At 48.9% G+C, this 23,872-nt stretch overlaps 2 protein-coding genes across 4 annotated transcripts in view; both read right to left on the reverse strand.

Moving 5' to 3' along the window:
• Positions 1-16,592, reverse strand: TMEM39B (transmembrane protein 39B). 3 transcript variants are annotated; one of them, XM_041417649.1, is made up of 10 exons: positions 16,518-16,588; positions 13,256-13,322; positions 6,906-7,091; positions 4,002-4,221; positions 3,651-3,734; positions 2,943-3,097; positions 1,854-2,190; positions 1,294-1,481; positions 624-744; positions 1-401 (listed from the first exon to the last, which is right to left on the reverse strand). In XM_041417649.1, the coding sequence occupies exons 3-10, from the start codon at positions 7,031-7,033 to the stop codon at positions 165-167; spliced, it is 1,470 nt and encodes a 489-aa protein (XP_041273583.1). In that variant the 5' UTR covers positions 7,034-7,091; positions 13,256-13,322; positions 16,518-16,588; the 3' UTR covers positions 1-164. The 3 variants fall into 3 exon arrangements, with proteins under 3 accessions (XP_041273583.1, XP_041273585.1, XP_041273584.1); XM_041417651.1 differs by lacking the exon at positions 6,906-7,091 and having other exon boundaries at positions 16,518-16,592; XM_041417650.1 differs by lacking the exons at positions 13,256-13,322; positions 16,518-16,588 and adding an exon at positions 9,087-9,138.
• KHDRBS1 (KH RNA binding domain containing, signal transduction associated 1) overlaps positions 15,350-23,872 on the reverse strand; it is a 24,133-nt gene continuing 15,610 nt past the window's right edge. Inside the window, exons 5-9 of the mRNA XM_041417656.1 lie at positions 23,584-23,720; positions 21,075-21,294; positions 19,883-19,950; positions 19,621-19,679; positions 15,350-16,712 (exon numbers count right to left, since the gene is read on the reverse strand). Coding sequence (XP_041273590.1) covers positions 16,615-16,712; positions 19,621-19,679; positions 19,883-19,950; positions 21,075-21,294; positions 23,584-23,720 — 582 coding nt within the window. The 3' untranslated portion in view covers positions 15,350-16,614. The remainder of the gene's footprint in view (positions 16,713-19,620; positions 19,680-19,882; positions 19,951-21,074; positions 21,295-23,583; positions 23,721-23,872) is intronic.

Here is a 23,872-nt window from a genome sequence, read left to right on the forward strand (position 1 = left end):
TTGGGAGTAAAAAAATATGTTTTTTTTTTTCCTTCCTTTTAATTACTCAGTTATCAAAGAAAACGACAACAACAAAAAAAGCAGTGGTAACAAAAATACAAAGCTCTGAGGGTTTCTCGTTTTTGTTTGTTCTGTAACAGGCTGAGAGCATCAGTGCAATTGTTTTAATTTAACTTCTGCTCTGAGTCCCTGCTGGCAGCATAGGAGTAGGCTTTGCCCAGCACCAGGCGGTCCCGCAGCAGCTTGAAGAAGGCGTAGTAATTGCTGAAGAGGATCAGAGCCAGAGAGATCGTCTGGTGCCACTTCTCCGAGGAAATCAGAGAGTAGAGCTGGTAGAAGATGACTGCTCCTTCCAGCAGGATCAGGATGTTGAGGATTCGCAGTGGTTTGCTGAAAAAGAACTGTGGGAGAGCAGGGTGAGGCAGCGGGCAGGAGGTGGAAGCTTTGGGTGAGGATTCCTCTGGCTCTGGATGGAGTCACCCTCGTGGCACAGGGCTGAGACGCTGCCTGAACCCCACCCTGGGCACTGACCACCCCCAGCTCCATCAGCCTGAGGTGTCCAGGCCACCAGGAGCAGCATCCTGCTGAGTTATCCCTGCTCCAGGAAGGAGAGGGGAGCTTACGTGGAATCGGAAGTGCGAGACGTCCGAGGGCACGGCCACGTTGTAGTGGCCCACGGCCTTGTAGACGTTCTTGCTGTGCTTCACCAGCACCCCCTGAGGCCACATGCACTCCTCAGTCCACCTGCAGGGAACAAGAGATGCCTTAATCCACCTGCAGGGGACAAGAGATGCCTTAATCCCACCTGCAGGGGACAAAAAAAATGCATTAATCCACCTGCAGGGGACAAAAAATGCTTTAATCCCACCTACAGGGAACAAGAGATGCCTTAATCCCCCTGCAGGGGACAAAAAATGCCTTAATCCATTTTCAGGGGACAAAAAAAAGCCTTAATCCCACCTGCAGGGGACAAGAGATGCCTTAATCCCACCTGCATGAGGCATTGGGCTCTGCTGCCTCCCCAGCAGCAGCGAGGAGTACTGGAATTCTGCTCCCACTTTGGAATTGTCACCATGGCAGTGACAAACTGCAGGTAGCTGTGGCCAGGAGCAGCAGGCACCTTGCCAAAAATCAGCTCTGCTTGGCAGGGACAGTGCCCAGAGTGTCTGTGCTGCCGGATGTGTCAGCCAACAACGCTGCTCTCACTTTTCTCTGGTTTACTTTAAGGCTGAGCTCCCCACCCACCCAGCAAAAGGACAAGTCCAGCCTCAAGCCCAGCAGAGAATTCCTTACTGATGCTGCAGCACGTTGGAGCAGAGGGCTGGATCCACCTTCTGCCAGCAGCCCAGGTGTGCTGCAGCTTTGTGGAGCAGGTCACAGTAGCGTGCAGGGAGCAGGTACTGCATGAGGATCACCGAGGTGCTGATGGAGACCAGCAGGAAGAGCTCACAGGACCAGCGTTTGTCGTAGTACTGAGTGTTCTGGGGGGGACAGGAAGGTGGGACAGTGTTTGGGCACTGTGGGACACGTTTGGACAGCCTCACCTGCCCAAGGTATCACCACACAAAGCACTCGGGCAGGCAGGTAAAATGAGGGCTCTGCGTGGAGCTGTTGATCCTGGAAAGGAAGAGCCCACATGGGATGGGGGATGGAGAATTCCTGCCAAAGATTTGTGCCACCATCACCAAAACCAGGAAGGCAGGTCCTGATGCTCCCTATGCCCAGCTGATGGAGCACCAGCCCCTCAGGGCACAGGGACAGCCTCACCCCATTTACCACCAGACATTCAGAATTCAACCCCCACAAGTAAGGACTGTCCTCCCTCAATGTGTCACCTCCCAGCCAGGCCTCACCTTGACAAACCACACAGGCACGAAGGCCACGTAGTAGGCACTGAGCATGGAGCTCACCAGCACCTCCTTCATGCGCCAGTTGAAGTCCATTTTCAGGAATTCCACCTCGTTGCGGATGAGGTCCGGGGACAGGCAGCAGGCGTGGCTGGGCATGGCCTCCATGCCGTACATCTGCCTCGTGTGCTGCTTCCAGGTCTCCTTGAGCACTGTCAGGTAGTCCCTGCCCCGGGCTGTCACCTCCCCCGTGTCCCTGGGGCCAATGTTGGCCACCTGAGCAAAGAGCCCGGCCTTCCGAAAGTCACAGTTCAGCTGGAGGAAGGGGATGTACATCCCAAACCTGGAAAAGCACAGAGCTCAGGAGCTGTCCCATCCCACTGGGATCACCAGCCCAAATCTCCCTGTGGGGTTCTGAGCTGGGGGAGTTCAAGGCTTGGAGCAACCTGGGAGAGGGGAAGGTGTCCCTGCCACTGCTGAATGAATCCCAAACCCGTCTGGGATTCCATGATTCCAAAGGGAAACTCCCAAAAAGAGCTCTGAGCTCAGACACAGGCAGCAAATATCTGGGAATGTTTCTCCCTGCACCAAATCTCTGGGGATGTTTCCCCCTGCACCAAATATCTGGGGATGTTTCCCCCTGCAGCAAATCTCTGTAGGTATTTCCTACTGCATCTACCAGGGAGGAGGGAGCTATTTCCACTCCAAACATTTCCTTTTTATAGGAAACAAAAACCAGGAGCTGTTTGAATCCCTTCATCTGGCAGAGGAGCTCAGGAACAAAGGGAAAACAAAGCCCTGAGTTTTGTGAGCGCCATGGGAAAAGCACACAACTCTTTTCAGCAGTAATAATGAGTAATAATTAATGCTCACATCAAGCTGAAACAGGGGTCAATGTCACAGATGTGTCCTGCCACCACGGAATGTGACACAGCAGGAGGCAGAGGTGCAGGATAAACTCTGTGTCCATGGGCAGGGACACTTTCCACAAGCCCAGGCTGCTCCAAGCCTTGGAGACTCCCAGCTCAGAGCCCCAGAGGGCTGCAGGGAGCCTCCCCCTGGATTTTGGGTGGATTCCCCAGCCCTGATACTCACGGGTAGCACAGGAACAGGAGGTTGAGGAAGGAGTAGGTCCTGAAGAGGTGGATGATGGAGCGACACAAACTCCAGCCCGTGCCCGTGAGGACGGCGAAGCGAGTGACCACCAGGAAGATGGAGCGTGGCAGGGAGACTTTGCCACTCTGGGAAGCCTGTGGGACACAGGAGAGAGCTGGGCACAGCTGGGCATCCCCTCTTCTTAAAGGAGAAAACTTTGTGTAAAACCACAGCTAAAAAGGAAATGGCAGTGCCCAGCTGACAGCAGGGCAGGGAGGCTTTCTGTGGAATCTGGGCTCTCCAAAACCTCTGGAATTTGGGCTTCATTGCTCAGGGAGTTTCTAGGTAAGGTCTGGTAGTCACCAGTGCCCAGCACACTCTCCTGGCACTGCTCACCATGGGATGCTTCCACAGTGAGCAGCCCTGGCCCTTCCCTGGGGAAAGCTGGAGTGAAGGAGAGAGCAGGAAAAGAGGCAAAGGGAGGAGGGAATCACAGCCACTACAGTCTGGCTGAGACAGAAATTCAGAGAGTCAGGGAAGGACACAGACCCAGCAGGTCTGGGGAGCTCAGTTCTCTGGTCCTCAAGAAACCTTTCCTGGGCTTCTGACTTGGGTCACAGAGGTCTTCAGGGAAGGATGGAGAGGTTTGGGATGGCAAAAGGGACCCAGAGCTTTACAAATCCCCTAGAAGGAGAGCTCTGACTTTACCTCCTTGACGACAGCACCGATGAGCCGCCGTGCCAGGACGATGGTTGTCACCGTCAGCACGTTGAAGTCGATGAGGTGAAAGTTCTGTGGGGACAAAACCAAAATTATTCCATTGCCATCAGCACCAGGAACCCACATTCAACACACAAAGTCCCAAATTATTCTCTTTGGAGAATCTCTCTTCCAAGAGAACGCCAAGCAGGCAGCCAGAGCCCAAAATGAGGGAAACAGGGAGTGGCAGGAGAAACCCTGAAGGCTCAGATGGAGTTTTTATCAAACATTATAAAACAAACTTTAGGTTTAGTGCTCCAAGAAAGAGCCTGGGAGCTGCAGCTGCCCTTTGGTGCTTACCAGGGAGGTGTGAGAAGGAGGGTGGGAGGGGGGGTACCACCACACTGTCTTGTAGATGTTGATGTAGTGGACGAAGAGGGCGACGAGGTGGCAGAAGAAGAGCTGCAGCTCGAACAGGACGCTCCTCTCCACGGGCAGCTCGGGGATCTTGCAGTGCCGCAGGGGAACGACTGTCTGAGCTGCCAGGGGGGGGCTGGACAGGCCTGTCCCTGAGCCACTCCTGCCAGGGGGAGCCAAGAGCCAGGGGTGAGCAGGGGAATGTCCCCCAGCTCCCCCCCACAGGTCTGAGATTGATGGGGAAACTCCAGCTATCAGTGGCTGGCATGAATCAGAAATTTCAGGCAGATGTGAGCAGGGATTTGCCCACACAAAGCAGTATTTGCACCCAGGACATTTGATATTAAATCCCCTGTGTTGTTCAGACCCAGGGTTGTGTTGTGCTACTCAGTGGCTCTCTTAATTAATTGGAAGCTTTCAGAGCTCAAGTTGGTGTTTACATATCTAAGAGTGCTTGAACATGAAAGGCAGAGCAATTACACACAAGGCCTTGTTCATTCTTCACCTTCTGTTCACCTGAGGAGGAAAAACGAGTTTAGCCAGAGGAGCCTCTTCCTGTGTGAGCAGGCACAGGATCCCAGACTGATCCTCTGGATCAAAGGGAATGAATATCTCCCAGATTGAGCTGCAATCTCTAAATAAAAACAGGCAAAGGAATCTGGGTGTGGGCCTCAAAGGAACTGCAGAGCACAAAGTGTTCCTGTAAATCCCCAAATTAAATTGTGGAGTGTGGATCCAGGGGGATGCAGGGGCATCAGGCCATGGTTTAAAACAGGAGATGGAGAACATAAAATAAGGCCATGAGTGAGGGGAAAACCTGAGGAGCCTGAGCTGTCTCCCTGAAATGCCCAGATTCCCAAACTCGTGGTGATTCAGATCCTCAGGACTGATAAACCATGGAATCACAGAATGCTTTGGGCTGGAAGGGACATCAAGGATCATTCAGGGCATGGGCAGGGACACCTTCCCCTATCCCAGGTGGCTCCAAGCTCCATTCAGCCCAGGCCTGGACACTTGCAGGGATGCAGCAGCCACAGCTTCTCTGGGAATTCCATTGCAGCCCCTTCCAGTGGAGGATTTCTTCCTAAAATCCCACCTGGCAGTGGGAAGGCATTCCCTGTGTCCTGTCACTTCACAGCCCTGCACAAAGCAGAGCCCTGGATGCCTTGGAGGTGAGCTGGGTGTGGATCTGTGCTTGCCCTGCCTGGGATCAGGCTCTGGGTGTGTGCTTTTCCCAGGAAAGCTGGACTGCTCCACCTCCCATGGCCCTGCAATGACTTGTCTGGATAACTGCATCCCTAAAAATCCCTGGCCCAGGGCCCTCAGCTGAGGCAGACAGAACATTTTCTCTGCAGAGTAAATAAAAAACCTCCTGTTTGTGCTGCTGCTCCTTGGCTTCTCCCTCCTGCTCTGCCTCAGCATCCAGCTGATCCTAAAAAACCACACAGAGCCACATCACCTGAGCTAAACCCTGCCTGAGAAACCTCAGGGCACTGGGGGTGCAACAGCCCCAGCTGGGCTTTGGATATAAAATTGTCTCTATTTTGATTTCTCTTCCCCGGTCACTGAAGGGTTTTGAACTCTCCTGGAGTCCTGAGGAGTCTCAGGGACAGCCATCCTAATTCCAAGGATGGACAAATGGGATGTGGGAAAGGGAACTGGGAGTTAATTAGAAAAGTCAGGTGGGAATGGTTTCCCAGTCCCACAGGGTTGGGTTAGGTGGGATATTGGGGAAAAAATCCTCCCTGTGAGGGTGGGAAGGGGCTGGAATGGAATTCCCAGAGGAGCTGTGGCTGCCCCTTCCCGGGGAGTGTCCAAGGATGGGCTGGAACAACCTGGGATAGTGGGAGGTGGGGGGAAATGGGATGAGCTTTAAGGTCAGGGAATGGGATGAGCTTTAAGATGGAGGAATGGGATGAGCTTTAAGGCTGGGGAATGGGATGAGCTTTAAGATGGAGGAATGGGATGAGTTTTAAGAGAAAGGAATGGGAGGAACTTCAAGGTCAGGGAACAGCATGAGCTTTATGGTCAGAGAATGGGAAAAGCTTTAGGGTCAGGGAATGGGGCAAGTTTTAAAATCAGGGAATGGGATGAGCTGTAAGACCAAGGAATGGGATGAGTTTTAAGGTTGGAAAATGGAACAAGCTTTAAGATCAGGGAATGGGATGAGCTTTAAGGCTGGGGAATGGGACAATCTTTAAGATTAGGAAATGGGATGAGTTTTAAGATCAAGGAACAGGATGAGCTTTATGGTCCCAGAATGGGATGAGCTTTAAGTTCAGGGAATGGGATGAGCTTTAAGGTCAGGGAATAGGATGAGCTTTAAGATCAGGGAATGGGATGAGCTTTAAGGTCAGGGAATAGGATGAGCTTTAAGATCAGGGAATGGGATGAGCTTTAAGGTCAGGGAATAGGATGAGCTTTAAGATCAGGGAATGGGATGAGCTTTAAGGTCAGGGAATAGGATGAGCTTTAAGATGAAGGAATGGGATGAGCTTTAAGGTTGGGGAATGGGACAAGCTTTAAGGTCAGAGAACAGGACGAGCTTTAAGATGAGGGAATGGGACGAGCTTTAGGATGAGGGAATGGGACAAGCTTTAAGATCAGGGAATGGGATGAGCTTTAAGTTCAGGGATTGGGACGAGCTTTAAGATCAGGGAATGGGACAATCTTTAAGATCAGGGAATGGGACGAGCTTTAGGATCAGGGAATGGGACGAGCTTTAAGATCAGGGAATGGGATGAGCTTTAAGATCAGGGAATGGGACGAGCTTCAAGGTCAGGAACAGGACGAGCTTTACCACCGAGCTGCGCCCCCAGCCCCCGCAGGCTGCCCGCCGTGCCCTACCTGGTCCGGGAGCGCACGCCGGTGACCGAGGAGCCCGAGGAGTGGCCGGCGGCCCCGGCGGCCCCGGGCTCGCACAGCGGGTTCCGGCAGTAGGAGCTCCTGTTGGGACCCCGGCGTCCCCCGGCCATGCCCAGCACTCTGGGGGGTTCCTGGCTGCTCACTGCGGGCTGGGCTCAGCCCTCACCACTGCAGGGAGTTAATTAGCGTGGGTTGATTAGTGTTTCTTATGGAGCCTCGCTGTCACCAGCCCGTCAACCCCAATTTCTCCAAATTTCAATTGTGGAGCTCGTCGCTCCAGGACAATCCAAATTTCTCCACCTATTTGTGCCCTGTCTCCCACATTCCTCCAGGAGCTCCAGCCTTGCTGAGGTGCTGAGAATTCAGCACTTTATAAGGAATTCCATCTGCATCCCTGTGGTGGAATCATCATCCAAATTTAACTTTTGGAGCTCATTGCTCCAGGACAATCCAAATTTCTCCAAATTTAATTTTTGGAGCCTGTCACTCCAGGATAATCCCAATTTTTCCACCTATTTTTGCCCTGTCTCCCACACTTCTCCAGGTCACCTCAGGGAGCTCCAGCCTTGCTGAGGTGCTGGGAGTTCATCACTTTACCAGGAATTCCATCTGTATCCCTGTGGTGTCATCCCTGTTTTCCATATTAGCATGTATTAATTAACATGGATTAATTAGCATTTCTTATGGAGCATTCCAGGCCTCACTGTCACCACTCCATTGCTTCAGGATAATCCAAATTTCTGCAAATGTAATTTTTGGAGCTCATCACTCCAGGATAATCCAAATTTCTCCACCTATTTTTTCCCCGTCTCCCACATTTCTCCAGCTCAAGGAGGGGTTGAGAATTCATCACTTTACAAAGAATTCCATCTGCATCCCTGTGGTGTCATCCCTGTTCTCCAGACTCGAGAAATGGCCCCAAAAATTCAGAAATTTGGGATATTTGGTATCATTTTGTGTTGGAACTGAAGGGCACAGCTTTTCAAAATCGTTATTTTATTTTTGGCTCTTTAAGATGGGAAGAAACAACACATTTTTAGGGTATTTGTTGTTTTATGTTTTGATGGCACTGAGGTCAACGGGGCCAAGCTTTTCCAGTGCTTGTTTGCCACACACAAAACTCATCCCAAGCTTTTCCAAACTTCCTCTGGATCCTGTTAACCTCAGGAGAATCCACAGCAGCGATAAAAATCCCCCTTTCCAAGTGAAATCTGAGCTGTGAGGGAAACTCAGGCACATTCCTCTGCCTGGTGGATCACTTCCAGCTTTGCAATTTGCATCTGGAGCAACAAAATGTGTGCTGAAGGTTTAGAAACCGATCTCAAGGGAGTTTTAAAACTGATGCTGAGCTCGGGAATGCTCCAAAACCCCCGTCCCAGAGCTGGATCTGGAGGGAGCTGCTGTTTTTAGGAGCTGCTGGGATGTTTTTTTGGGGTTTTTGGGAACTGCGGGAGCTCTGGGAGCTCCAAGGAGGCTCTGGAGGAGCAGTGGAAGCTGCGAGGGCACACACCGGGGGGAATTTGGGAGGTGCAGGAAGGAGCCACGAGGCTCCAGGAGGGAAACTGGAAAGGTGGGGGCAGTAAAGGGAAATTTGGAGGTAAAATTTGGGGTCACAGGGGCTCCGGGGGAGCAGCCAGAGCTGTAAAAGGGAAATGTGGGCGCACAAGGGGGGCTGCAGGAGAACACCGGGGGCCAAGGAGCTCTGAGGGAGGAATTTGGGGGCACAGGAGGGGCTGCAGGAGAACACTGAGGGCTCCAGGAGCTCTGAGGGAGAAATTTGGGGGCACAGGAGGGGTTGCAGGAGAACACTGAGGGCTCCAGGAGCTCTGAGGGAGGAATTTGGGGGCACAAGTGGGGCTGCACAAAAGCCGAGAGGACCCTCGGCGGCTCTAAAAACCCCACCGGGTTACTCAGGACCCGCCCGGGAGCGCCACGGAAGGCTCCGTGAGGGCTCCGTGAGCCCGCGGGGCTCTGAGGGGCTCCGGGCGAGGCCGCGGCGCGGGAGCCGCCCCCCTCACCGCGGCGGGGCGGAGCGAGCCGCGGGGCTCTCCCGCGCCCCGCCCGCCGCCCTGGCCGCTCCCCGCCGGCTGCCGGGAGGGTTCCCCCCCGCCCGTTCCGCCCGTTCCCCCCGGACCGCGCTGCCCCCGGCCCGGCCTCCCTCACCCATCGCCGGCCGCCGCTCCGCCTGCGCCGGGCACAATATGGCGGGCGGGGCGCGACGGCGGCCGGCGCGGGACAAGCTGCTGCGAGGCGCGAACGCGCATAAAGCCACGCCCCCTTTGTGTGTAGCCACGCCCAGTCGGCCACGCCCAGCGGGGCAGCGCGGTGTCACCCCCCGGTGTCACCCCCGGTGTCACCGCGTGGGAACGGCAGCAATCGCAGCCGCCAGCTGTCCCGGCAGCCCGTTATGGCAGGGAATGAGTAATCCCTGACACCTGCGCGGCTCCGGGCGCCTCCGCGCGGCGCTGGGATGCTCCTGGAGGGGTTTCAGCGTCTTCACAATTTTGGGTTTTTTTCCCCCCCAATTATTCGCTCGGCTTTGTTTCAGCACAGATGGTTACACAAAGCTGAGAGCCAGCCCAGCCTAGGCTGCAGGAAAAAGCGGCTCTGGGATGAATGGACTCGCACAAAGACAAAATTTGCTGATTTTTTGGGTTTTTTTTGGCCGCGCAGGGAGGTTTGGAGTGCCCAGCCCTGGAGGTGTCCAAGGAATGAGCGGTCACAGAGCTTGGAGGGTTCTTCCAACTTAAACTGATTCATCAAAAATCAGGAGTGGCCAGACACCTGATGTTTAAGAGAATCCTCTAAAGGTACCAGGACATCCCTAAAAATCCAGTCAGGCCAAAAAAATGTATCTGGAACGTGATGGATGAGCCTTTTTTGGTCCAAAATCAGTGGTGAAATTCCAAATTCAGCGGTAAAATGAACACCTCCATCAGGACACAGTTTGTATTTCAGTTTTCCAACAGGCAGCTGGAGATCCAAGGGAGTTCCCAGGATCCAAGGGAGGCTCTGGTGTTCTCCAACACTCCCAAAAAAACCTGGCAGATTCCCATTTTTCCAGTCACAGCACACAGAGCTTGAACTGATCCTCTGGAATCAGCTCCCTCTTGGCAAAAGGAGCAAAAGGAGCGTGGAAAAACATTCCCATGGAAACATATGGAGGGCTCAGCTGAGCTGTGCTCACACCAGGGAGCTTCCCGAGGGGAAAAAGGAGGGAAAAACATTTCCATGGCAGCTGGGAGCCCCCTGGACACTGCCCAGCCTGCAGGAATTCCTCCCCATCACCACCCACGGCTCATCCGAGGTGCTGGGGGTTGATCCGTGAGGGAGGAATTCCCTGATCCGTGAGGGAGGAAATTCCATGGAGGGAGGAATTCCCTGATCCATGAGGGAGGAATTCCCTGTTCCATGGAGGAGAAATTCCCTGATCCATGGAGGAATTCCCCGATCCATGGAGGAGAAATTTCTTGATCCATGAGGGAGAAATTCCCTGATCCATGAGGGAGGAATTCCCTGATTCGTGGGGGAGGAATTCCTTGATCCATGAGGGAGGAATTCCCTGGTCCATGGAGGAGAAATTCCCTGATCCACAGAGGAATTCCCCGATCCATGAAGGAGGAATTCCCTGATCCATGGAGGAGAAATTCCCTGATGCATGGAGGAATTCCCTGATGCATGGAGGAGGAATTCCCTGATCCATGAGGGAGGAATTCCCTGATCCATGAGGGAGAAATTCCCTCATCTACGGAGGAGGAATTCCCTGAGAAATTTTCCTCCCCAAAAGCCCCGGCTGGAGCATTCCCTGCTCTCCTCTCCCTCCTCCTCCTCCAGGGTCTCTCCAGGCTGCTGGAATCCCCCTGATCCCAAATTTTCTTTGGGAGAGCAGCACGAGGGGTTAAGCAGGTAAAAATGCACATTCCAGCTGTTTTTCTCCTGGCTCTGCTCGTGGCAGATGCTCCGATATAAAATTCAGATTTGCTCAGATGTGGGAATAATCCAGCTGTGCTCTCCAGCTCAGCTGATCCAAGCTGGAATTCTGGAGCTAAAAGACCAAACCACTGTGCTTTCAGTGAGGCTGGGAGATAAAAATCCCCAGAAAAGCTGTGGAATTCCCATCCCTGGAGCACTGGGATAGTGGAAGGTGGCCCTGCCATGGGACTGGAGCAGCTTTAAGGTCCCTCCCACCCCGGAGCATTCCCTGAATCCATGATTCCATAGAATGAAGCTCGGAGCCACTGGCTTTATTGAAATATTCCAAACAGAAAATGGAAAGCAGGGATAAGGAAGGGGCAGGGGATGAGGCTCCTCCCAGGAAAAGCTGCTGGGGACACTTCTGGAATTCCAGCTGGAGCGTTTTCCCCAGGTTTACTCCCCACTAAGGACAAAATCCAGGTTTGGGCCAGCTCAGAGCAAAGCCAGGCTGGGGTTTTACACCCCAGGGCTGCCCTGCAGGCTGCAGGAGCTGTTCCCACTCAGGGAAAAGCTCTGGGAAGATGGGAATGCTGAGACACGGAGCAGGAGGGTGTTCCCAGCCTGACAAAACCAGGATTTTGTTGGGAAACACTTCCAGGGAGGAGACGTGAAGAACAACGAGGGATTTTTCTCTGGGTTGGGGTCTTGCCCAAAATCCTACAAATAACAAGATGTGGATGAGCCCTTTGGGAAAACAGGGAGAGGAGGAGATCCCTGGCACTTGGGAGCAGAATTCCAGCAGGAAAGGGAAGGTTCTGCAGGTACCTGAGGTGACTCAGGCTCCCAGGAATCTCCATCCCTGCCTCACCCCAGGATGTTTGGCTGATTCTGCTGCTGAGGGGTTATTTTGGGATCTCAAATGAGCTCTGGCAGGCTCCAGGGCTAAATCCTGCCTGGAAAAGTGCTGGGAGAGGGAGGGAAGGAGGGAGGGAGCTGTCTGATCCAGGGAATGTTTGCAAAACACTCCCAGCACACCCAGTTATTTCAGTATATTCACATTTCCATCTTTTCCTATCAGCATCCCACAAAAAGCAAGGCACGAGATGGGTTATTCCAAAGGCAGCATCACAAGATCCATTTGGGAATAAATTGCTTCCTAAGAGATGATCTCTATCAAATCTTTTCCACTTGATCTAAAAGCTGGGCCTATTAGGAGAGAAATGGGAAAGATTGGTGCATTGCCATCAAAAAATTGGTGTTCCAATTCCACTGGAAGTGAAGATGGATTTGATAACCACAAATCCAGGCCTGTTGTCATGAGGGAAATTCAATTTTCAAGTGCAGGAATTCAGGGTGAACTCCCTGCTACAGAATTCCCACAAATTTCTCTTTTCCTGAGGTAAGAGGGGCTCGTTTGGGAGCTTTATAATCCCCTAAAAAAATGAGATTTATCCTTCCATGTCCCCTGCTCAGCTGGGATTTGGGCTTTTCCAGCATTTCAAAGTGGATTCCTTGGTGATTTTTGTTTATGGAGCTCAGGGGCAGCATGTTGGAATCCCACAGGGAAGGGGATGAAGGAATTGTGTCCTTGCTGATGTGATCACCCCACAACCACTCCCAGCCACCCAGCAAAGAGATTTTTTAGGGAAGCATCTCCTCTGCTCCATCCCTGAAAATGCTCCAGGCCAATTTGGGATAGGGGAAGGAATCCCTGCCCAAGGGAATGGGGTGAGATTAATCTGAATCATCAAGCAAAGAACAATCAAACACTTTCCAAATTCAGATTTTTGGCTCAAAACTTCTTTCAGCAACTTCCAGGGGGTGAAAAACAATTTTTTTTTGTCTTTTTCACATCTTTTAAAATAAATTTAAGCTTGACAAGCTCAAAAAAATTTTATTTTGTCACCAGAATTACCAAAACCCACCATTTTTTAGAAATGCCTCCACGGTTTTAAAGCCCAAAAATCACTGTGGGGTCCCTGAGGGAGATTCCCTGGCAGAATTCCACAAAAACCACTCCCAGCAGCCACATCCCATCCCAGAGCTTGTGGAGGAGCAGTGGAAGGGCTGGGAAGTGGCAAGGAAAGATCTGCAGCCTGGAATTTTCCTGGATTTTCCCCTGCTGTGGGAATTCCTGAGCCATTCCCAGGGCAAGAGGGAACAAATCCCAAAGCTTGGGAAGCACAGAACCATGAAATCCCTGCATCCCAAGGCATGGATCTCATCCCAAAATCCTTTAAAATCCCCTAAAAACTCAGCTCAGGAGCCTCCTCCACGCTGTGACCTCAGGGAAACAACTTCCCCTTTTTTTGTTTTTGGTGTGGATCCAAGGAAAAATTGGAATTTAGCAGCTCAGATGGTGCCACCCCCACGTTGGGAACTCAACAAGGGGTTGTAAAAAATCCCCCAAAACTCACCCAGCTGGTGCTGGCCCTGCTCTTCCTCCTCCTCCTCCTCACCCCGCTGAGTCACGGCCCCAAATTCCTGCAAATCAAAGGAAAAAATTGTGAGGATCCTCACGAAGATACTAAAAAAAAAATAAATTTAAAAAAATAAAAAAAAGGAAAAAAGAAAGAGATTCCTGCATGCAATTACACATGAAGGAAAAACATGCAACTTCAGCTGAGCTATGGACATTTCACAGGAAACAGCAATACTGGGGGGGCTAAAAATTGACATTTTCAAACAACTGAGCAGAATTTGGGTTTGGTTTTTCTTTTTTTTTTTTTTTGGCAGTAGCAGGACTAGCTTGGATTCACGTTCATTTTACATCTTTTATCCTTTATAAAAATCCAGGATATTTAAAGATTCCTTTTGGCCCACATTCCATCCCAGTGCATCTGCCAAGGGCACATTATTAAAAGTTATTGCTAATTTATGCCACGTGGGTTGGTTTAAATGTTTATATTTAAAACATTTTTTTTTTTTTTGCTTTTTTTCACGTTTTTGGGTTGTTTTTTTTCCCCTTTTACATTAAATTAACATCTGAAGGGTCGGCTGGGTAAAAAGTTTACGTCACAGGTTTATGGAAAAGAGAAATGTGCTATATTAAAATCAGACATTTAGGTTACCTTTTGGGTTTTGCGGTGCCTGTTAGCTTTACACATCCTGATTTCTCCTGCTGATAATTTTCCTTTAAAAGGGGGGGCATAGGCTGATCTTTTCATCACATTATGCCCTGAAAGCTGACTCCAAACCGGTGTTGAAAATTCAGTTATTTGCACTTTAATAACAATCTATAAATACAACTTTTCTGTGGTTTTTTTAAAAATATTTTTAAATATTCCCCTCAGTTCATGCGCTGCATTTTTGTTGTTTTTGGTTTTTTTTTTTCCCTAAAATTCTATTTTTCACCCCCGAGCAGTTTAATCCTCTCCCCCTAAAATTCCAAATTCATCTGCTGGATGGGAAATAACAAACCACGAAGCATTGATTTTTTTTAAATAGAAATAAATTCAGTATCTCTACATCCACACCCTCTCAGAAAGGATTTAAGGAGCAGCTGCAGCACCTTCCACCAACCAAAAAAAAAATTCATTTTTAAAGCAGTTTTTCCAAGGAAAAGCTGCTTGGAAGCATCATCTTTGCCAAGGGGGGGTTACAGAAAGCAACTTCCTTGGAATTCTCAGCATTCCTACTTAAACCAGGAATATTCTCTGAGGCCACCTGAAATCTGAATCATCGAGCAAAGAACCATCAAACGCTTTCCAAATTCAGATTTCTGGCTCAAAACTGCTTTCAGCAACTTCCAGGGGGTGAAAAACACATTTGGTTCATGCGCTGCATTTTTGGTTTTTTTGTTTTTTTTTTTTTTTCCCTAAAATTCTATTTTTCACCCCCGAGCAGTTTAATCCTCTCCCCCTAAAATTCCAAATTCATCTGCTGGATGGGAAATAACAAACCACGAAGCATTGATTTTTTTTAAATAGAAATAAATTCAGTATCTCTACATCCACACCCTCTCAGAAAGGATTTAAGGAGCAGCTGCAGCACCTTCCACCAACCAAAAAAAAAATTCATTTTTAAAGCAGTTTTTCCAAGGAAAAGCTGCTTGGAAGCATCATCTTTGCCAAGGGGGGGTTACAGAAAGCAACTTCCTTGGAATTCTCAGCATTCCTACTTAAACCAGGAATATTCTCTGAGGCCACCTGAAATCTGAATCATCGAGCAAAGAACCATCAAACGCTTTCCAAATTCAGATTTCTGGCTCAAAACTGCTTTCAGCAACTTCCAGGGGGTGAAAAACACATTTTTTTTTTTTGTATTTTTTTCATATTTTTTAAAATAAATTTAAACTCGACAAGCTCGAAAAATTTTTGTTTTCTCACGAGAATTACCAAAAAAACCACCATTTTTTAGAAATGCCTCCACGGTTTTTAAATCAATAATAATAATAATAATAATAATAAATAATAAAAAAAAAAGACAAATTAAGTTTAGCATGGATTTAAAGTTGTTTGAAACAAAACAAAAAAAACCTCCAAAAACAAATGACAATTCATCACATTTACTTTGATTAAAAAAGGACTAAACTTTATTGACAGATTGAGACAGACATTTTGACACGTTTTGAGCTACCTAGTTAGGCAGACTTTACACAAAATGTAGCATTTTTCTCTTCCAGAACAGAGTGGGAGGACAGTGTAACAAATCCAATTAGGACTTTATCTTATGTACAAAGTGAAATTTGGGATTGTTTTTTGTCTGGTTTTTTTTTTAAATTTTGGTTTGTTTTTTTTTTTACAGCTGCAGTGTCCCTTTTTATGCAAAGCTCGTGCTGAGATACACTTGAACAAGTGGCTGGGACTGCTTGAAATTGAGATTTTTTTTGGGGTGAGGTTGAAGTTTTCATCAGATTTTCTGCCCCAAAGGGCTACAAAAAATCAGAATTTTACAGGCCTACCCATGGAATATTCTTTCTATCAAACACTGGGCAATTAGAGCCATGTTTTGGTTTTTTTCCCCTAAAATTTGCTCATTTAGAGTTCAACTAAAACCCCTTTCCACAGGAAAAATATTCCCAAGCATATCTCAACACTGCACGGGGGGCTAGATTTCAAAATCCACATAAGAAAAGTCAATTTTTTTACCAACCTAATTTTTCCTTTTAAGTCAATTCTCTTTAAAAAACGCTATTTAATTTGTTTGGAGGATCCTTTGGGTTAAAATTTAAACTTCAAGATTCACCAGCAATGTCCTTTTAAAGGTTTGGCATCTGAAGTTATTTTTTTGTTTTTGCTTTTTTTAAATGGTGGCAGCCACTACTGTTACATTAAGATTTTAATTCTTAAAAAATAACCCTGAATTTTGAAATGTAGCCTACTTTGGGATTCTGCAACTACAACCTTTATGGGTTCCTTTAAAACAAACTTTAAAAGTTTTAACAAAACCTTAATTTCAGAACTAAGCAAAGCATGTCACTTTTGGAAACTAACATTTTTTTTAACTTGCTTTTTAGTTGGTTTTTTTTTTTTTTTACCTAAAACGACAAAGAAAGAAAAGCCATCTACACACCGAAGGAAAAAAAAAATAAAAATAATAAAAATTAAAAAGTTTTTCCCCCTCTAAATCTATTTAAATTTATCTCAAGAAATCACTACATACAGAAGCCAAAATGCAAGGTGAGGATGGAGTGGGAAGGAAAAAAAGGGCCAGGAAGAAAAACAGGGAGACAATTACTTGTCTGCTGTGGGTAAAGCAACGGGAATCCCGGGAGATACAAGAACCAGTAACAAGTGTTTGCTCCTAAATTGGGATTTTTGCCCCATTTTTGGGGTTAGTAGCGGCCGTAGGGGTGCTCTCTGTAGCCCCCCTTGACTGGCCGGGCTGAGGGGGCCTTCAGGGAGGGCCGGGTTCCATTCCAGTCATCTTGGCCTGTGGGGAAAAGGAGAAAAAGTCAGGAATGGGAGGAGGGAGGAGGGGAGGGATGGGGATGAAGATGGGCTGGGAGGTGGTGGAGTGTGGGATGGGATGGGCAGAAGAGGTGCTCAAAGGAGCTGCTCAAAATAGGTGCTGATATCCCAAAAACAGCTCCCCAAAACAGGTACTGATATCCCAAAAACAGGTCCTGATCCCCAAAAACAGCTCCCCAAAACAGGTGCTGATCCCCAAAAACAGCTGCTAAAAACAGGTACTGATCCCCAAAAACAGCTCCTCAAAACAGGTCCTGATCCCCAAAAACAGGTCCTGATCCCCCAAAAACAGCTCCTCAAAACAGGTACTGATATCCCAAAAACAGGTCCTGATCCCCAAAAACAGCTCCCCAAAACAGGTGCTGATCCCCCAAAAACAGCTAAAACCAGCTCCTGCTCCCCAAAACCAGCTCCTGCTCCCCAAAACCAGCTCCTGCTCCCCAAAACCAGCTCCTGATCCCCATAAACAGCTCCTGATCCCAAAAAACAACAGCTCCTGATCCCCAAAAACCAGCTCCTGATCCCCAAAACCAGCTCCTGCTCCCCAAAACCAGCTCCTGATCCCCATAAACAGCTCCTGATCCCAAAAAACAACAGCTCCTGATCCCCAAAAACCAGCTCCTGCTCCCCAAAACCAGCTCCTGCTCCCCAAAACCAGCTCCTGCTCCCCAAAACCAGCTCCTGCTCCCCAAAACCAGCTCCTGCTCCCCAAAACCAGCTCCTGCTCCCCAAAACCAGCTCCTGCTCCCCAAAACCAGCTCCTGCTCCCCAAAACCAGCTCCACAGCAGCCCTTGGGAGCAGCCAGCTCCAGCTGCCAGCGCTGCACCGTACCAGGACACAGCACACCCCAACCCTGCTGGGCCACTGGAGGGTGGCCACGGCAGGGGATGATTTAAAGGACCTTTAAGGCCCTTTTCACCCCAAACCACTCCAGAATTCCATGAAAAAAGCAGAGTTTGCTTGTGATAGCCACCCCTGTGAGCTGTCCCTGCCAGATCTGAAACCCAGCCTCCCCAAACCTTCCCTCCACCCACCCCCAGCCCACCTTGGGGATTTATCCTCTAATTCTGTTCTCAGGGAAGCAGAGACCAGAGGGAATAAAAAAAACAGTGGATAAACAGATCAGATTAACCGAGCCAAGTGTCCAAGGGGCACTGTGGGCTCTGAGGGAGCAGGAGGCACAAAAAGCTCTTTGTGCTCAGGGTGACACGGGCTCAGCAAACCCAGGGAACAGCCAGCAGCTCCTGGGAGCAGCTGGATGGAAACATCCTGGCAGGCTCCTGGTTTGGGGTTAAACCTGGAGCAGGGAAAGCCCTGAGGGCTCCTGGGTTTGGGGTTAAACCTGGAGTAGAGAATGCCACAGGGAATAACCTGAGGGCTCCTGGGTTTGGGATTAAACCTGGAGCAGGAACACCCTGAGGGCTCCTGGGTTTGGGGTCAGACCTGGAGCAGAGAAAGTCCTGAGCTCCTGGGTTTGGGATCAGTCCTGGAGCAGGGAAGACCCTGAGGCTCCTGGGTTTGGGGTTAAACCGGAGTAGAGAATGCCTCAATGCTCCTGGGTTTGGGATTAAACCTGGAGCAGGGAATGCCTCAATGCTCCTGGGTTTGGGGTTAAACCTGGAGCAGGGAATGCCTCAATGCTCCTGGGTTTGGGGTTAAACCTGGAGCAGGGAATGCCTCAATGCTCCTGGGTTTGGGATTAAACCTGGAGCAGGGAACACCCCAAGGCTCCTGGGTTTGGGATTAAACCTGGAGCAGGGAACACCCCAAGGCTCCTGGATTTGGATTTAAGCCTGGAACAGGGTGAGCAGGAGACAACAACTCTGCTTCCCTAATTCTGCCAGGACATGAATTCCCAGCTTCCAGGGATCTCCAGCTGGTCAGGAATGTCACCACCTGCACTCACTCAGCTGCGGAAGGGACTGTTCCAGCCACATGGAATTCCACACCTTTAAGGAGAGCTTTGGGAATTTGTCTAAGCCCTGCCCAGCAACAACAAAACTCCTCTGGCTCAGCACAAATCCAGAGTCAGTCCCAGAGCAGCCCTGGGGAGGAAAATGAACCCTGGCCCAGCACAGGCTGCTCTGGGGACAGGGGACAATGATTCCTTCTCATTGCCACAGCCAGATGCCATTCCAAGCCTGGCCATGGGAACTGCCTTCAAAAATAAATGCAGCCACAGCTGAGGGCAGCAGGAGGCAGGGAGGGACCTCTGGAATGTCTTCCCAAGGAAGCAGGGAGTGAATTCCTTGGTTTACTTTGCTTTTCCTGCTGAACTTTATCCCAGCCCATTCATTCCCTCACTTTTACCCTCGCAGTTCTCTCCCTGTCCCATGGGTGGGGAGTGAAATTGGGGTGTGGTTGCCCTTTGGGGTTAAATCACCAAATTTTGGCTCAGCCCAGCCTAAATTGGGAGTTGTACATAATTCAGATTAGCTAAGCTTTGCCTACTGAGTCAAACTGGCTCCACAGAGCCAAGGAGAGGCTCCTCATGACACTTAAATCCAGTTTTTGAGCAGATTTACAGCCCAGAGTCAGGCTCAGCGTTTGTGAGGATAAAGGAAGCAGATGGAACCATATAAAACCCAGCCCATAAAAACCAGACTGCAGCACAACTGCTGTGGGTGGAACCCAGACCTCCTGAAATATTCTAAAGCTACAAGGAAATTAAAACATTCCCAGAGATAAAAAATGGATTTTTTTAAAAGCATCACCATTGAGACCAACCTAAACCCACAGAGAGGTTGTTCAGACCTAAATAAAAACACCACGAGGTTCTCCTCAGTTTTTTATCCAGACATTGGAAACCAGCAAAACTGACCACAAGCAATTCCCAACCCCTTCCTTACCCCAGAATTCCCAGACATACCATAAGCTTCATAGGTTTCCTGTGCCTCCCCATGTCCATAATCATAATACTCTGTCTCCCTGCAAAAGCAACGAGGTGGTTACACACAGGGAAATCCCATTCCCACGCTGCCACAAAAAACCAGGAAAAGAGAAGATGCTCCTAGTCCTGGATTCCAGCAGAGCTCAGGAATGTTTCCATTGGCTTCAAATGGGATTTAAAAAGGGAAAAAAGGGGGAAAAGGCCATGCAGCATTCCTTTGGGAAGAGGGAATCCCACTCACCCTTGGCCCTGGCTGTAGTAGCCCTCGTAGCCCTCGTAGCTCTGCTCTGCGTACGTGTCGTCGTAGCCCTGCGGGGATGGGGACAAAAAAGTGTCACAAAAGGGCCAAAAAGGAACCAAATCCAACCCACAGCAGATGGCAGAGCCTGGAAATCCTGGCCTGCCACAGGGAAAGGGCTCAGGCACAGCACAGAGGGAGCCCCGGGGCCGGCAGGGGCGAGCCACGCTCGTATTTAGGAATTGTTCCATGTCCAGGGATAAATCCGTGTGCCAGGAGAGCTGGGATTGTTATCAGGGAAAGGTTTTATCTCCAGAGGGTGCTGGGCACTGGACAGGCTCCCCGGAGCTGCAGGATAATGCTCCCAGGGATGCACAGGGTGGGATTTTGGGGTGTGTGCAGGGCCAGGAGCTGGGCTGGATGATCCCAGGGGATTCCTGCCAGCTCAGGATATTCCATAGTTCTGTCTCATCCAAACAACACATTTACAACCCCCAACCTCTGAATTTTTCAGTGAAAAACCACCCATTTTGTTTAGAAAAAACACCAAAATTTCAGGTGTATCAGTATTTGTGATGATCCCAGCACCATGCCCATGATCCCTGGTGATCTCAGCACCATCCCAAAGGCTCTGGTGATCCCAGAACCATCCCAAAGGCTCTGGTGATCCCAGAACCATCCCAAAGGCTCTGGTGATCCCAGCACCTTTCCAAGGAGTCCTTGGTGATTCCAACCCCATCCCACTGATCCCTGGTGATCCCAGCCCCATCACCATCCCACTGATCCCTGGTGACCCCAGCACCTTTCCAAGCAGTCCTTGGTGATCCCAGCACCATCCCAGGTGACCCTGGTGATCCCAGAATCAGGAGTCAGTGGGATCCCAACACCATTCCCAGCAGTCCTTGGTGATCCCAGCCCCATCCCACTGATCCCTGGTGATCCCAACACCATTCCCAGGGATCCCTCGTGATCCCACTGATCCCTACCATCCCACTGACGACCCCACTCCATGGCCCCATCCCACTCCCATCCCACTGATCCCTGGTGATCCCAACACCATTCCCAGGGATCCCTCGTGATCCCACTGATCCCTACCATCCCACTGATCCCTGGTGATCCCAGCCCCAGCCCCATCCCACTGACTCCTGGTGACCCCAGCCCCATCCCAACGATCCCTGGTGACCCCATCACTCACGTATTCCTCGTAGCTCTCCGGCACGGGCGGCGGGGGCAGGGGTATCCTCTGGATGCCAGCTGCCCGCGCCCGGGGGGCAGGGGCGCCCCGCACGGCCGGGGGAGGGGGCACCCCCCGGGCCAGCGCGGCCCCCCGCGCCATGGCCCCGCGCACCGCGGCCCCCCGCACCAGCGCCCCCCGCGGGGGAGGAGGAGGAGGGGGCGGCCCGACCCCGCGGCCCCTGGGGGGGGACACAGACAGCGCTGTCAGGGGCTGGCCTCGGGGGGCCAGGGGGGCACAGACCCCACTCCATGGCTCACAGGTGGGTGTATGATATCACGTGTTATCTGTCATATTATACTACACCATATTATATCATAGATTATATTATGTATCATATTATATTATATCGTATTACATCATATACTATATTATGTATCATAGTATACTATATCATATTACATCATATACTATATTATGTATCATATTATACTGTATCATATTATATTATATATCATATTATACTATATATCATATTATGTATCATATTATATTATATCGTATTACATCATATACAATATTATGTATCATATTATGTATAATATTAAATTATATCATATCATATTACATCATATATTATATTACACCATATATTATATTATGCATAATATCATATCATATTATATTATATCATATCATACTACACTAAATTTACTATATTATATTATACTATGTTATATTATATTATACTTAATACTACATTATTATTTACTATGTTATGTTAATACTATATTATTATTTACTATGTTATGTTATATTATGTAAAGTTATATTATGTAATGTTATATTACATTATGCTATATTACATTATATATATTATATTATATTAAACTTTACTGCATTATATTATGCTATATTATGTAACGTTATATTATACTAATTATATATTATGTTATATATTATATATAATTATAATATGTATAATTATGTTATATTGCTTTAGATTGTATCATATTATATCCTATCAATCACTATAATATTATATTTATAATATTGCATTATATTGTATCATATTGTATCCTATTATATTATATCATATAATATGTATTGAAATATATTATACTATATGATATCATATATATCATATCATACTATATATATCATATATCAATATCATATTATATCACATTATACTATATGATATTAAAATGTTGTACTAAAACTATACTAAAAAGAAGAGAGAAAGGATCCATCAGAAGGTTGGAAAAGAAAAGAAATGAATGAATAACAAAATATTGTGATTGCTCACAGCCCCGACACAGGTGGCTGGCAAATTTTGGTCATCAAATAAAAACAATTTCACATGCTGGCTAAACAATTCCCCAAATCACATTCCAAAGCAGCAAAACATGGAGAAGATGAAGCATCCTGGCTTCTCAGCAGAAAAGATCCTGACAAAAGGATTTTTCATAAAATATGTCTGCGACAGTCAGGAGCTGCTGCTCTGGGGAGCCCCAGGACGGGGACTGTCAGTAGTGACAAAAAAATAGCAGAGCTGGGAATTGTGGATTGGCACAGAAATGAGAATGGTTGTGCTGGGAGGGGCACTGAACCCTCCTCTGGGGGAGAATTCTGCTGCTTTGGGTGAAAAGCTGAAATAAGCAGAGGGGCACCTTTGGAATGCAGAATGAATTCCTTGGTTTGCTTTGCTTTTCCTGCTGAACTTTATCCCAGCCCATTCATTCCCTCACTTTTACCCTTTCAAATCTCCCCATCCCATGAGTGGGGAGGGAGTGAGAGTGAGGCTTGGTTGCCCTTTGGGGTTAAATCACCAAATTTTGGTTCAGCCCAGCCTAAGCTGGGAGCTGTACACAATTCAGATTAGCTAAGCTTTGCCTACGGAGTCAAACTGGCTCACAGAGCCAAGGAGAGGCTCCTCGTGACACTTAAATCCAATTCTTGAGCAGATCTAGAGTCAGGCTCAGGGTTTGTGAGGATAAAATAGCTGTAAACAAAGAAATAAATCTGATACACAACTTTGGGCAGGGAATTTCACTCCAAAGGACCCTCCCACCCACCTGGATCACCCCAGATCCCTCAGGACCACTGAGGACATGGGCAGGGACACTGCAGGCAGCAGGAAAAGCACCAGCCCATGGATCAGGGAGTGAGGCAACAGTTTTAGTGCCGATTTATCCCCAAGCTTTGCCAGAAAGATGCCAGCCCAGAGGTGGGAATTCAAGCAGAGAGGATGGGAATTTCAGACTGAGAATGCTGAGGGGTTACAGCACATCCATCACCAGCCAGGCCCGTTTCTGAGATGTTCATGGAACTATTTATGAAACCATTTATAAAACCAGTCATGAAACCATTGTTTAAACCCATCCCAAACCCCCCCGGGTCGGATGACGCCCCAAACACGGAGCCAGAATCCCCCAAGCCAGGTCTAGCCAAGCAGCAGCTTAACCCCTCTGAGAGCTCAGCTGTGGGTGAAAGGCAGCATTGCCAGGGCTGGGATTTTTGGGAATACCTTGGCACAGGGGGAGGGGGAGGTGGGGCTGCCCCCCGGCCCCTCCCGGGGACGCCTCGGCCGCGGTTGGGCTCCGGGACCCCGTTGAGATAGGAGAGCTCCAGGAACTGCTCCTGGCAGATATCATCCATCATGTCCTGCAGGAAGGACAGAAATAAGGATAAAAATAAGGATCAATAAGGATATAAAGGGTCAGCTCCAGAGAACAGCTCTGGGACGTCACAGGCTGCTGCGCTGGGATGAAATGACTGCATGGACCTCAATAAAATCTGGTTTTTCTGCAGCTTTC

This window comes from Onychostruthus taczanowskii, unplaced genomic scaffold, assembly GCF_017590055.1.
Source record: "Onychostruthus taczanowskii isolate IOZ18803 unplaced genomic scaffold, ASM1759005v1 scaffold56, whole genome shotgun sequence".
NCBI classification, from domain to species: Eukaryota; Metazoa; Chordata; class Aves; order Passeriformes; family Passeridae; genus Onychostruthus; species Onychostruthus taczanowskii.

Coding starts and splice junctions, on each gene's coding strand:
- TMEM39B (XM_041417649.1), bottom strand. CDS start 7,033: ATGGCCGGGGGACGCCGGGGTCCCAACAGGAGCTCCTACTGCCGGAAC. Junction 3,735..4,001: donor CTCCTTCTCACACCTCCCTG/GTAAGCACCAAA, acceptor TTGTCCCCACAG/AACTTTCACCTCATCGACTT. Junction 402..623: donor TCTCGCACTTCCGATTCCAC/GTAAGCTCCCCT, acceptor GCTCTCCCACAG/TTCTTTTTCAGCAAACCACT.